Genomic DNA, 15496 nt, shown 5'->3' with positions numbered 1-15496 from the left:
AAACAAGCCTTAGCAAATGTAACAACACTGAAAGCATACCAAGCATTCTCTTCCAAACACAACAGTATAACACTAGAAGTCAATAAAAGGAGGAAAACTGGAAAATTCACAAACATTTGAAATTAAACAACATCCTCCTGACCAACCAATGGTTTGAAGGAAAAACATCAAAAAAGAAATCAAAATATATCTTGAAACAAATGAAAGTTGAAACACAACATACCAAAATTTATGGGATGTAGCAAAAGCAGTTCGAAGAGGGAAATTTATACTCATAAATACCTACATTAAGAAAAAAAAAAGTTCTCAGGGGCACCTGGGTGGCTTAATTGGTTAAGTGTCCAACTCTTGATTTCAGCTCTGGTCATGATCTCAGGGGTGTGAAATTGAGCCCCACGTTGGGCTCTCTGGTGGGCATGGAGCCTATGATTCTCACTCTCTTTCTTCCACTGCCCTCCCCCTACCCCTCTAAATAGAAAGAAAGAAAGAAAGAAAGAAAGAAAGAAAGAAAGAAAGAAAGAAAGAAAGAAAGAAAGAAATTAAGAAAGAAAGAAATCAAATAAACAACCTAACTTTAACCTGCAAGAAATTAGAAAAAGAAAAAAAGACCAAAATTAGTAAAAGAAATAACAAAGATCAGAGCAGAAATAGAGACCAGCAAAACAATAGAAAAGATCAATGAAAATAAGAGCTATTTTTTAAACGACAAACTACAATGATAACCCATTAGCTGGACTAAGAAAAAAAAAAGAGACATAAATCAAATAAAATCAGAATTGAAAGAGGAGAAATTACGATCGACATCACAAAAATATAAAGCACCATAAGAGGCTACTATGAACAATTACATACCAACAAACTGGATAATATAGAAGAAATGGATAAATTCCCAGAATCATGTTTGGCTGGTGCAGTCAGTAGAACATGCGACTCTTGGTCTTGGGGTTGTGAGTTCTGGCCCCATGTTGGATGTAAAGCTTACTTTAAAAAAGAAATTATAAAAAGAAGAAAAGACTGAATCATGGAGAAATAGAAAATCTGAACAGACTAATAACAAGAAGACTGAAGCAGTAATCAAAAACTTCCCAACAAAGAAAAGTTCAAGACCAGATGGTTTCACGGAAACCATCACAGAATTTACTAAACATTTAAAGGAAGAATTAATGCCAATCTTTCTCACATTCATCCAAAAGTTGAAGAGGGAACACCTGTAACTCATTTTATGATGCCAGCATTACCCTAATATCAAAGCCAGATAAGAATAACAGAAGAAAAGAAAATTACAGGCCAATATCCCTAACAAATATAGATGCAAAAATTCTCAACAAAAATGCTAGCAGACCAAAATCAATAGCACATTAAAAGTATCAGATACCACATCAAATGAGATTCATACAGGAGATGCAAGAATGGTTCAACACACACACAGAGCAATAAAAAAGATACACTGCCTTAATATGTTAAAACCATATGATCATCTCAATAAATGCAGACAAAGTATTTGACAAGATTCAACACTTTTCATGATTAAAACTCCCAACAAACTGAGTATAAAAGAACATACATCAACATAATAAATGCCACACATGACAAGCCCCTAGCTAACATCATACTCAATGGTAAAAGCTTGAAAGCTTTTCCTCTAAGATCAGAAACAAGACAAAAGGGGCCACTCTCACCACTCCTATTCAACATAATACTGGAAGTCCTGGCCAGAGTAATTGGGCAAGAAAAACGAAGAAATTCCATCCAAATCAGAAAGGAAGAAATAAAACTATTTCTGTTTGCAGATGATCTTATACATGGAAAATCCTAAAGACCATCGAAAAACTGATAGAATAAACAAATTCAGTAAAGATGCAAGACACAAAATCAACATATGAAATCAGTTAGAATCCTGGGGCCCCTGTCTGGCTCAGTTAGTAGAGCATGTGACTCTTGATCTCAGGTTGTTCAAGCCCCATGTTGGGTGTGGAGCCTACTTTAAAAAATACATTTAAAAAACAAGCCTATTAAAAAAAAATCAGTTGGGATTCTATATACTAACAACAAAACATCTGGAAAAGAAATAAAACAATCCCATTTACAATAGCATCAAAAACTATAATATACTTAGGAATAAGTTTAGGGCAAAAGATATGTACACTGAAAATTATGACACTGATGAAAAGATTAAAAATGACACAAATAGGGGCACCTGGGTGGCTCACTCAGTTGAGCATTTACCTTCAGCTCCAGTCATTATCCCAGGGTCCTGGGATCCCTGGGATTGAGTCCCCCCACAGGGCTCCCTGCTCAGCAGGGAGTCTGCTTCTCCCTCTGCCCCTCCCCCCACTCATTATCTCTCCCTCTCTCTCTCTCTCACATGCTCTCTCTCAAGTAAATAAAATCTTTTTTTTAAAAATGACACAAATAAACGGAAAGATATCCCATGCTCATGGATCAGAAGAATTAATACTATTAAAATGTCCATACGGCTCGAGCTATCTATAGATTCAAGGCAATCCCTACCAAAATTCCAATGACATTTCTCACAGAAATAGAAAAAACAATAGGAGAATTTTTATGGAACCACAAATACCCTCAAATAGCCAAAGCAATCTTCAGCAAAAACAAGCAAACAAAGCTGGAGGTATCCCACCTCCTGATTTCAAACTTTATTACAAAGCTATAGCAATCAAAACAGTATGGTAGGCACAGAAACAGACACATAGACCAACAGAACAGAATGAGAGCTCAGTGGTCAATATTTGACAAGGGAGCTAAGAATACTCAAAGGGGAAAGGACAGTCCCTTCTTTAAATAGTGCTGAGAAAACCAGAGAGTCACATGCAGAAGAATGAAATTGGACCCCTATCTTACATCACTCACAAAAATTAACTTGGGATAAAAGACTCATTTAAGACCTGAAAATGTGAAACTCCTAGAAGAAAACAAAGGGGAAATAGATCCTTGACGTTGATCTTGACAATATTTTGGACATGACACGAAAAGCATTAAGCAGCAAAAGCAAAAATAAATGAGTGTGACTACATCAAACTAAAAACCTCTGTACAGCAAAATAAGCAACCTATGGAATTGGAAAAAAAATATTTGCAAACCATATATTAGTAAGAAGTTAATATCCAAAATATATGAAGAACTCTTATAACTCAATAGCAAATAATAATAATGATAATAATAATAATAATTTTAAAAATGGGCAGAGGATCTGGATAGACATTTTTCCATACATACAAATGGCCAACAGGTACATGAAAAGATGCTCAACATTAGTCACCAAGGAAATGCAAATCAAAACCACAATGAAGTATCATCTCACACCATAATAACATGGCTATTATCAAAAAGAAAAGAGATAACGTTGGCAAGGACAAGGAGAAAAGGGAACCACGGTGCACTATTGATGGGAACACAAATTGGTACAACGACTATGAAAAAAAGTACGAAGATGCCTCAAAAAACTACCAGAACTACCATATGATTCAGCAACCCACTTCTGGGTATAGATATAGAGGAAGTGAAATCACTATTTGAGAGGAGTCTATACTCCTCTGTGTTCATTGTGACATTATTCACAATTGCAAGACGTAGAAAGAACATCAGTGTCCATAAATGGATGAACTGATAAAGGAAATGGATGAATGGGGGGGATGGAATGGAAAAAAAAGTTATACATATATAATGAAATATTATTCAGCCATCAGAAAGAAGGAAGTCCTGCCATTTGCAACATGGATGGACCATAAGGGCATTATGCTAAGTGAAATACATCACAAAAACAAATACTGTATCATCTCACTTATATGTGGAATCTTAAAAAGTTGAACTTAAGAGTAGAATAATGGTTGCCAGAGGTTGAAAGGGTGGGGGAAATGGGGAGATGTTGGTGAAGAAGTGTAAGATGGGGATATAAGGTACACAATGCTGACTAAACTTAACAATACTGGCTTATATACTTGAAAGTTGCTTAGAGAGTAAATCTGAAATGTTCTCAACCCCCCCCCCAACACACACACACAAAAGGTAATTATGTGAGGTGATGCTGCTGTTAACTAACCTTATTGTGGTAATCATTTTGCGATATGTATGTGTATCATATCATCATGCTGTACACATTAAACTTACACAATGTTATATGTTAATTACATCACAATAAATCTGGAAAAAGAATTTAACATTAAAAAAAAGAAAAACAAAGATGATCAAAGGAGAGGAAAATGTATTATTCTTAAGGTCTCATCAGGTCCTACTAAAGTTAAGTCCAGAATTCAATGAACAAAAGAAAGTGGATTTCTTATGCTTCCTTCTGCATTCCTCTGAATGAATTCAGCCCCCAGTAGTGGCTACACTATTAAGTATGATTTCAAGACAGTTCCATTTTAAAAAAAGGGGGGGCAAAACAGAAAATACCTTCCTTATGATTTCAAGCCGTCTTCTTTAAACTCTTTACATATTTTAGTAAAAAAAATAAAGCTTTCTTTAGACTCCAATTCTTAAGTCTTACTTGACACGAGAAAAATTAAAACCAATCTTTAATCTTCTGATATCTATTAAATTTTTAATAACAAAATTGGGGGACGGGAATCCTTCCAAGCTCTTTCCCTAACAGATACATGTCTATCCTGTGTTGAATAGCATCATTTAAGAGATGAAACAAGAATGTCTATTTTGGGGATGCCTGGGTGGTTCAATTGGTTAAGGTCTTGCCTTCAGCTCAGGTTGTGATCCTGGGGTCCTGAGATCGAGTCCCACTAAGTGCTCCTTGCTTGGTGGGAGCCTGCTTCTTCCTCTGCCTTCCCTCCCTCTGCTTGTGCACTCTCTCTCAAAAATAAATAAATAAAATCTTTAAAAAAAAAGTTTAAGAATAACTACTTTGAATCAGGCACTAAACACCAGCAAGCATGCTTTAACACATCACATAACGGAGGCTGACTTCTATTTTCTTTATCCTAAAGTTCTGTTATCTTAAGTAGTAGCAATCATTATTAGTCAAATCAAAAATATTAAAATGAATGAGGAAAATCCAAAGCAATGTTCCCAGAAGTAGAAGAGTACATATAATAAAACTGATGGATAGAACACGGAAAAGAATTATCAAAAGCTCCCTGATTAACTGGAAGGAGACCAAAATTCAGAGCAAAAGTCTCTCGGTTTTTCTTCAGAAAGGTCAGACGTGACCTCCAGTGCTATGGGGAAGGTAAAAGTTGTTCAGACAGGGCAAACAGGGGCGCTTGGGTGGCTGCCAGTTAAGCGCCTGCCTACGGCTCAGGTCATGATCCCAGGATCCTGGGATGAGCCTGCTTCTCCCTCTGCCTCTGCCACAACCCCCCACCTCCACCCTACTCCCCACCACCCGCGCTCATGCTCCCTCTCAAATAAATAAATAAAATCTTAAAAAAAAAAAAAAAAAAGACAGGGCAAACAGTAAGCAAATAATTTAAGTTTCTTAAGTATTGTTTTTGTTTACACAAACAGCAACTTAAAATTAGAAATAAAAACTTGTATGGAATTAAATAATTTGCCTCCTTCTGCAAATACGCTTAAATTTTTACCTCCCACATTATCCCCTTTAGTCTTCCATTTTCTCTTTCCTTAGCTAAATACCAAAACGTATTTTCTATTGTTTTCACCCTTACTTCAGTCCTTACTTAAGCTTCCATTTGAAAATTAACCTGAAAGATCTGACTCAGGCCCAAACTGAATTCTTCCAGCGCTAGTTAAACGGTAAGTTATATAAACAGGTGGAAAAATATAAAGACAGGTTATCTGCCGAGCGTCCATAGTAAATATTAGGGGTTAATTCCCCGACAATAAGATGAGATAAATTACCAACTCTACTTCAACGACACGCCCTAATGCTAAAGATTTAAAGTTCAGAAACTCTGGAGGAGTCTGGCTTGAAACAAAGGTGAACATTTTCTGGGTGGTGGAGATATGAGTTATTACTTTTTTCTAATATTTTTTCTAGTCTTCAAACGGGGCGGGGTGGGGGGAGGGTGTGAACTGGGAAGGAACTAAAGCGAAAAGCCGCTGCAGGTGACGGTGCAGGCCCAATACCAGGAGGTCAACCTTTATCAGTCTCCACTGTCCCTTTAGCCTCGAAGACCAGGGAAACTCGTAGCGTGTCACCCAAGCCGGGCCCCACCTTGCTCCGGCCTTTCCCCTCCTCAAGATGGCAGCAGGCGCGAAAATCCGGGGCGGCGCGCGCGGCACTCTGGGAGCGGAAAAAGGAGACGGCGGCGGCGGCCGAGCCGGAAGAGGAGGAGCCGGGCCTGGAGGATCCGCGAGAGTCGCTGCGGCTGCCGGTGTTTGCGGGTCGCAAGGAGCGGGGTCTGGCGGGCGGGGTGTGTCGCGATGCCGGAGCTGGCGGTGCAGAAGGTGGTAGTTCACCCCCTGGTGCTGCTCAGTGTGGTGGATCATTTCAACCGGTGAGCGGGTGCGCGGGGCAGCCTATCGGGATCGCCGTTGCTGAGTCACTGGCACGCTGGGACGGCGCGGCGGCCGCGGGAGCGCTGAAGGGCCGGGGGTGGCACTAACTCGCCGAGAGGCCCGGACCAGCCTCGGATCACGAAGCCTAAATCACCCAGCCTCATCCCCCGTCCCGAGCCGGTACTCCGCGGTCCGGACTGTTCGTTCTTTTACCAAAGTCCGTACGCTGCCAGAGTATGGGGGGCAAGATTCATTTGGCCCTGATCCCCCAGGCCTCGTGCCCATCTGTCACCTCGTCCGCCCCTTTTCACCAAAAAGACTCGGTGCGTGGGAAAGTCCTGCAGATTAGCGTTTCTGTACCTCTGAAAGCTGTCACCAATATTCTGGTCTCAGGACCTTGAAGGGCTCCCTTGAAGAGCTGTGGTTTCTAAGCAGGAATCTGTTTGACGGTAACCTAAAATGTAGATTAGGTGTCAAGCTTTTCTTTCAAAAGTGAGAGCGTTAGTAGCTTTGGGCATTAATGAATAAGCTGAAACATCCCACAGATGTTTCTTCTCCTTCCCTTGTTTTGGAGCTGTTCGTCCCGCTGGACCTGTTACACGTGTTCGTAACTTTTACAAGATAATTACTTGAATTGGCAAGTGTAGAGACCCATTTGGGAGCATCTGTTACAAAGTCAGCTGCGAAGTGCCTGCTACAACTTGAGTCGTACAACTACTTGTTCAACCATAGCTAATAAAACAGTCAAGACTCCATGAGGTTTAGGGTCCCCAGCTCTGCTGCTTTGCAGAGCCTTCAGCCTAACAGGATATGCATGCATTCCCACTGTGCAGTAGTCACTGTCTTTCTCCTATAGGATGCTAGAGGTGCTAAGGGGACAAGCACCATTTCTGTTCTATTCGAAGGACATAGTGCAGACAGACACTGCTAGACCAAAAGAAAAGCACATGAGTGTGGAACTTTCCTTTGAAGTGTGGGGATTCAGGGCCTAAGATTTCCCCAAAAATCAGAACCACCAGGGATACAGGATCCTTAACTTTGACCCAAATCCCAAACTTAGTAAGCGTTTATAAATTTGCCAGACAATATGTTTACAAAAGCAGTACAGTGAAATCAGTGACTGTTAAGGAACTGTAGTTCGTTTCACAGTGGCCTCTGTCTTTCCTTTGAATGTGGAGTTGTATTGTGTGTGTCTCACACTTCCTAGTGGTCAAAGGAGAATTCTATATGAAGGTCAGTGAAATGAGATTGTATAAGTGAAAACACTTGTAATTCTTGAAGACAGAAGTCACTAAGGAGGTTTGACAAGTAGATACAAATTCTGAAGTAAACTCTTTCTCATTCAGCCATCCTGTCAGTGTGATGAGTCACCAGCTGCTCACTTCTGACTTCTGCCTGAGTAAGCCATTCACAGAGACCACAGATGGCCCACATATACCTGAGCATCGGAACCCATGTTCTGAGCCCCTAAATGGTACAAAGAATTAGAACTTCTAGTGGGGCTTGTGCACATGGAATAGATATTCCAGAGAACAGCTGGCAAGCCAGCCCGTAAAAGTGGTTCTACTTTAAAGTGTTTCTTTCAGAAAATATTTAAGGATAGGGAAGATGGGGAAAGTTTAAAGGAGAAAACTGCAAAAGAAAAAGTTAAAGGTGGCAGCATAACTTAAATGAAATATACTTTCAAACACCAAGTAGCATTTTAAAACTCTTCAGACCTGGGGGGGGTTTCATTTTCTCCATTATCAGGTTCTAGAAAGTTTGATATTTTTCTGAGCATGTATTTCTTGCAGTCAACAGTGTAAAGCCTGCCAATGTACAAAGTTGATGAATTTCCCATTGTATTTATTAAAATTTAATATTAAGGACTAACCTGACGCTATTATATTTGTTTAGTGGGATTAGTTCCCAGGTAAGCTAAGTTGTATCTGTACCGTTGATATTTCCTTTTGAGTATCTAATTGTTGGGTCCACGTTTCTGTGTGCTTGTCAGACTGACCTTCTGCTTTCTCCTTCAGAATAGGCAAGGTTGGAAACCAGAAGCGTGTTGTTGGTGTGCTTTTGGGGTCATGGCAAAAGAAAGTACTCGACGTATCCAACAGTTTTGCAGGTATAAGACAAATCTTACGTTGTTCTGCGCCTGGGTTAAAATGTCAAATATCTCAAAAATTAAAAAAAAGAAACTTTTATGGTTTCCACTTTTACTACAACCCAGAAATTCTCTTTCAGAATTGCTGAAGTATGAGAGGAAGGCTAAAGGTTACTCACTAAACTGAATAGTAAATATTTTAAATTTGCAGGCCATATGGTCTCCATTACAACTGCTCAGCCCTGTATTGTAGCAGGAAAGCAACTACAGACAGTACGTTGACAAAGGGGTAGCTGTATGCTAGCAAAACTTTATAAAAATAGGCAGCTCTGATGTCATTTGTAAGTCCCTGCACTAGACTGTTAACCATGATTATGGGTTGGCAGAGGGAGATGGAGACCATTACCTTTTACTCAGTGTCATGAACCTTTACAAGAATGTATCTGTGTATTTTACAATTAAAGTTAACAACAAAGAACAAAATAATTGCTCTAGAATGAACTCTAGACTAGAGGTCACAAACTCCAGTATCTGAAAGGACCAAGCAGAAATGTCATTCAGCAAAGGGAAATATTAGGAAGTGATGGGGCTTTTAGCAAACTGACGAGCATGTGTCCATTTTAAAGGGGGAAACCTGTCTGGCTCTAGCCAGTTGTTGCCAGGCCTTCCAATTTCAAGTGAAGCCGGAATTCTGGATTTTTATATGAAATCTCCCAGTTTTTAATGAGAGCAACTCAAAAATAATTTTAATACCATATTGGACAAACCAAACACGTAGGTGGATCCTATGGGGCCTAGGAGTCTCCTAAGCTAGTTCTATCCAGCACCCTAAACTAAATCTTACTTTTTTTTCTCTTCTTTAGTCCCTTTTGATGAAGATGACAAAGATGATTCTGTCTGGTTTTTAGACCATGACTATTTGGAAAACATGTATGGAATGTTTAAGAAGGTCAATGGTATGTCTTGATGTTTTGTTTTGTTTTTTTAAGAAGGCATTGTGGCATTGATTTATACGTGTGTGTATGTGTGCATGCGTGCGCCCAGGTACATGCCGCCGATGTCTTTTCATTTTTTAGTATTCCCTTTTCTTTGTTTAATATCAAGGGCTCTTTCACTTAGCTATACTTGTAAGACTAGTGGTAGTAGAGGAATGAGGGAGAATAAATGAGAAACTAGAGTAGCAATTTAAGGCCAGCTAGACCCACCTAGGTTTTGGAGCTAGCCAGCCCTGCCTAACGGAAAAGTGAAGAATTATGAAACTAAATCCACCTGCCCCTAGACCTTAAGTACCTTCAGGGTCAATATATCTCTCTGTCACATAAATCATTTTCATTTTATTTCATTATAGCAACGACATACACTTTGGAAATATTTATTCCCACAACGTTCACAGTTCCAATCTCTGTGACATAGACTTGCGTTTGTTTATATGTTGCCTTGGAATTGTTTCCTAGTGTCATGTGTGACTGGTCTCAACTAGTCTGAGATACAGATATCTCTGGATTTCCCTCATTGCTTATTTTCTGAGAATTCTGTTTTTCAGTTTCAGATTTCACAGGTATGTCAAGGTTTAAAATAGATGTCTGGAATTTTGAAAAGGGTAGAGAACATAAGGACTAGAGTTCTTACCACCCTTTTTGAGGGAATTCTATAGATCTTCATGAAACAGTTCAAACCCACTAATGTTTTCCTTCCCAGCCAGAGAAAGAATAGTTGGGTGGTACCACACAGGCCCTAAACTACACAAGAATGACATCGCCATTAACGAACTCATGAAAAGATACTGCCCTAACTCAGTAAGTGCACTCTATCTTTAAAACTCTTGAATGATATTCCTTACCAGCTAACTTACATAAGCATCCTAGGAAGGATCGGGTAGTAAATCATTTCACTGCTTATTCTCTAAACTGTTTGTGTTAATTGGTAGCGGTTTGTATAGTATACAATAACCTAGGATATTTAATAAGTAACAATAAATATGTGCTAAGTGCTTAATCCTCTCGGTAGCTATATGGGGTTGTTCTCCTTACAACAAGAAAACTGAGGTTCAGAATTGTTAGTAAGGTCTCATACATGTGGGGGCCAGGATCAAACCATTGGCTGTCTTGATTCTGACTTCCTCATGCTTGATAACCACACCATACTTTCAGCTTGTTTTCGGATGGTGGTGAAGAGCAGAGCAGATGGTGGGATCACATGAAATGTAGACTCATTTCTGCTGAAAATTCCAGCTTTTGTCTGGTTGAATGAAATAGCTTCAGTAATCATCATAAGAAGAATGGCTGTGATTATTCCTTACGTGCTTGGTGTGAGGTTGTTTGCTAAATTATGTTTTTCTGCCAGGTACTGGTCATCATTGACGTGAAGCCAAAGGACCTGGGACTGCCCACAGAAGCATATATTTCAGTGGAAGAAGTCCATGATGTAAGTTCTCTTGCTATGAGCCGAGGAGATTAGATTTGCTGCTTATTGGACGATTTGGATGTTGTGTTGTTTTTAAGTCAACAACTCTTTTATCTCCAACAAAGAGTAGGTTGTTGATTTTTGTCAACAGTTTGGTACTATGTTTCTTTCCCCCTTGAGTTTTTGAATCACCAAATTTTAGAAATCAAGAGGACCATAGAAATCTAAAATCCCCTTTTACACATGAAATTGAGGACCAGAGTCATCATGTGAATGCCCAGAGATGTTCACAGCAAAGTAAATGCAGAGCCTGTGAGCTTAGTCTTAATCTAATACAGTTTCCACTGTCCAGCTCCTCTGTGCCAGCATTCCTTTCTCCTTGAAGATTTTCATTCTGTATAGACGAGATAGAGTTTTTCAAATAGAGTGGGTCAGAGCTGCGTGGAGCCAGATGGCAAGACCCATCTGTGTGATTTGACACCTGAATACTCAGCTCCCCAGCATCCAATACCTGCTGTGTGCTTTGGGTGTCGACACAAAGAGGTTCCAGAATATAGCTTTTCTCTATTTCCAGGAAAACTCAACTTAGATTCTAGGGTAGCATTTGATGTGAAAATATATGTGTGTGTTGTTGGGAGCATAAAATTTTGCACTTGAGCTCAATCTTGAATTTCCAGAGTCAAAAGTCTGAGGATAAAGTCTGCCTTTGGATTTAGATATGTAGAATTTATCTTTATATTCAGTTTTTAAATCAGGAAAAAAATTTTAGGTTAACTCCCTGCAAATGTTCCTTGCACTGAGCTCTGTCCTCCTGTTTCTCTTTTTGCTTTGCCACTAGGGAGTTTAGATCAAAATTTATTTCCGTGTTGCAGTAAGGCTTTCATCCTTGATGTGATATAGTTTTTTAAGTTAATTTTACTCTGCCTTTTTCAAAAGAGAATTAGAGGCCCTTATACACACACACAGAGCAAGATTTTTAAATAGGGGATGGAAGGGACACGAAGGCCACAATATTAGATGAGGCCAAGGCAAAATGAGCACCTGAAAAGGCATTCCATGCAGTCCTGACCATTCTAGCAAAGTGAAGAGTAAAATGGCATTTGCAGGATTCACATTGTCCTGGATAAAATAATTACTGCTAACATTTATATCACTTAGTATAAGTTAAGTGACTTTCCCAAGGTCCCACATCTCCTTTGAAACCCAGGCAGTCTGGCTCCAGAGTCTGCCTTCACTGCTATGCTCTCCTGCCTTGCAGACATTTTACATCCATTCCAGAAGATGTACAGCCTCTTCTGGCATGAGAGCTGAGGAAAGTTGCTCCTGAATCCCATCAGGAAGTCACTAGGTGATACAGTGAACCATATTCCTGAACAGACCCTCTGACTAATTCAGGCCACCGGGAAGCCAGTTATTCTCACTGCGATGTTTTGGTGCTCCGGCATCATTTGATCTGAAGGACAGTTAGATTATCTGAGCTTGCCTATGAGCTTGCCTCCAGTACACGTATTCTGTATACTGCCTATTCTAGAAAGAACTATATGCTTTAAAAGTCAACCTAATTGAGACTTCCTTAAGTGTCCATCCCCACAGTGGGCTTAAGGGATTATCAAGATTTTCCTCAAAAACACTGAGCAGGGCCACGGCAGTGTCATTCCAGAAGGCTGAACTCTGTGGACTCTGGGAAACAAACTGAGGGCTTCAGAGGGGAGGGGGGTGGGGGACTGGGATAAGCCGGTGATGGGTATTAAAGAGGGCACATATTGCATGGTGCACTGGGTGTTATACGCAAATAATGAATCATGGAACATTACATCAAAAACTAAGGATATACTGTATGGTGACTAACATAACAAAATAAAAATTATAATGAAAAAAAAAAAGGCTGAACTCTCAAAGCAAACCTCACCCCTTTCTGCTAGCACTTGGGAAGCCTACTAATGTACCCATGAGGTCATCTGACTGAAAGCAGAGGAATCAAGGTGTGAAAGGAACACATGCTGGGGTGTTTGTAAGTAAATAACTATATTTAAGCCTCCTCTCCCAGGATGGAACTCCAACCTCAAAAACATTTGAGCATGTGACCAGTGAAATTGGAGCCGAGGAAGCCGAGGAAGTTGGAGTCGAGCACTTGTTACGGTGAGCCTCAGGACAGCATCCGAATCATAAGCAGCCCGAGAGGCTCTATTAGGAGTGGGGAGATCTGGGTTCCAGGCCTGGATCATTTCTGGCGTGTCCTGAGTTACAGTTTATGACTGTGGATAATACATCTTGTCGGCAAAGGGCAGTGTGTTCCCTGTGACAGGAACACGTGCAGGAAGGAAAGCAGGTGTGCGTTCTTCCTGTGTATGTTGTTTTCAGTAAAGGTAGCCAGTTGTCTGCGAAGAAGCTACGTTAGGATGGATTATTTTAAAATATTATAATCCTGACTTAATTCAAAAGGGTCATAGTTTTTCTCAAATAAGATTCCCTGTAATTCAAAAAGTCCTGTCTGATGGAAGCTTCTTGCAACATCGCACAGATGTGGGTAGAGAAAATGCCACTCTTTTCAGGAACAGGGAAGTTGAAATAGCTCTTTTTTTTTTTTAAGTGAAATTTTCAAAATGCCTTGTGATAAGAAAGATAAAATATATGCTCCAAATCAAAACTAAGGCAGTCTGCAAAGTGATGAAGTAACATTCTTCTTTTGAAAACTTGCCCTTCCCCACAAAGCTGGGTGTTCGCCTAGATTGTGAGAACCTGTGTGATAATACAGTATACTGATGCTTTTTCCTGCCCTTTCTTCTTGTGGGTTGTTACAGAGACATCAAAGACACTACAGTGGGCACTCTTTCCCAGCGGATCACAAACCAGGTCCATGGTTTGAAGGGACTGAACTCCAAGCTTCTGGATATCAGGAGCTACCTGGAGAAAGTGGCCACCGGCAAGCTGCCCATCAACCACCAGATCATCTACCAGCTACAGGACGTCTTCAACCTGCTGCCAGATGTCAGCCTGCAGGAGTTTGTCAAGGCCTTTTACCTGAAGACCAACGACCAGATGGTAGTAGTGTATTTGGCCTCGCTGATCCGTTCCGTGGTCGCCCTGCACAACCTCATCAACAACAAGATTGCCAACCGGGATGCAGAGAAGAAAGAAGGGCAAGAAAAAGAAGAGAGCAAAAAGGATAGAAAAGATGACAAAGAGAAAGAGAAGGAAAAGATTGATGGAAAGAAAGAAGAGAAAAAGGAGAAAAAATAAAACATGTCGCTTTTTAATTTGTAAATTAAAATCTTATAAACTAACTCAGTGTGCCACTAGAGGGTTCTTTTTACTTTAAGTGCTTGTTAAAAAGCTGTACTGCTGAGAGCTCTCTGGCCCGGGTCACTCTCCACTGTGGCGGGGAAGCGAGTGCACAGAGGGACTGAGCTCACAGCCGAACTGCGGCCTAGGCTGCCGTGCGTGGGGGATACGATAGCTCAGGCTTCAGATCGCATGAGAGAAGTGAAGAGGTAAACAGAACGTTACTGGTACTCTTCACTCTTACCTATAAAACTGGAAGTTGAATTTTCCCCATCTCACAAGACTCTTGGGGTTGGTTTTTGGCAGTTTGCAGAATTGCAAAATGGAATGCGTGAATTCCGTAAGCCTTAGAACACCCTGAGTTCTGACCCCTCTGAACTCTGTACCTGGAGCTCTGACATGCTCAGGGCTTGGGATCCACCTCCATATATTGTTTACCTTCAAAGACACAATTAAATGACTTGGTTTGTAAGTCTGTGTTCTAGTCATTTTTGATTCTGGGAGTGACACTTGTTTTCAGAAGCAGCCAAGACTTAGTTTTTAATTGAAGCTGCCTTAAAGAATTTAAACTTGGAATCTTTCGTGAAAGAGAGTCTCATTCTTTTAAAAACAACTTGATGGTGAGAAGAGCTCTCAACTGAGCCCAGAAGACCTGGATCCTAGTTTGTGTTTCAGGTTTGTCATCTGTGAAGTCCCTAGAGCAGTTTTTCATAAGAGACACAGTTACTGCAGTAGGTCTAGGTATATCAGACCCCAAAGTTAGTGGGGAAGTTCTGGAGGATGGGACAAAGTCTCCCCACAGTAAGTGCTCAGGGCTCAGAACAAATAAGTACTTAATCATTTGACCTAGAGGAGTCCCTTTGATAATAATTCCCTCTCTTGAGCAGATAGAACCTAAGAGTTCTCTAATGCACCATATGGATTATCAATGTTCAAAAATTGAAAAATGTAATAAAATGGCACTAAAACTAAGTTGAATCTCAGAAACCACTTTATAGTGTTCTAATGTCTCAATGTTTACCAGAAACATCAATTTTTATTCCAAAGAGCTAATTAGTGGAAATTGGGAGTTGACAGTATGTGTAAACAAGCTTTTCTTCTACTTAATAGAGGCATGCCAACATAAGGGCTGACTTCAAGGTTCATGTAGATTCTGACCTAAAATGGGATGGTCAAGGAAAAACTGGAGAACCAACTTTTCCTTGTCTATTTCAGCAAAGTCAGGGTTGCTGCAGCTAATTGAATAAAAAATCTGAAATAACAGTCAAGGCCTGAGATCTATTTAAAACC

At 40.2% G+C, this 15496-nt stretch overlaps 1 protein-coding gene across 1 annotated transcript; it reads left to right on the top strand.

The window, feature by feature from the left end:
* The first annotated feature begins 6296 nt into the window (after positions 1-6296).
* PSMD7 (proteasome 26S subunit, non-ATPase 7) lies at positions 6297-14678 on the top strand. Its single transcript, XM_008702536.2, has 7 exons — positions 6297-6431; positions 8451-8542; positions 9385-9477; positions 10220-10317; positions 10865-10945; positions 12972-13063; positions 13726-14678. Exons 1-7 carry the CDS (start codon positions 6358-6360, stop codon positions 14162-14164), a joined length of 969 nt encoding a protein of 322 aa, XP_008700758.2. The 5' UTR covers positions 6297-6357; the 3' UTR covers positions 14165-14678.
* Positions 14679-15496: the final 818 nt, after the last annotated feature.

This window comes from Ursus maritimus, unplaced genomic scaffold (assembly GCF_017311325.1).
Source record: "Ursus maritimus isolate PB19 unplaced genomic scaffold, ASM1731132v1 scaffold_19, whole genome shotgun sequence".
Classification (NCBI taxonomy): Eukaryota; Metazoa; Chordata; class Mammalia; order Carnivora; family Ursidae; genus Ursus; species Ursus maritimus.
This window is presented reverse-complemented; position numbering and strand designations above follow the sequence as displayed.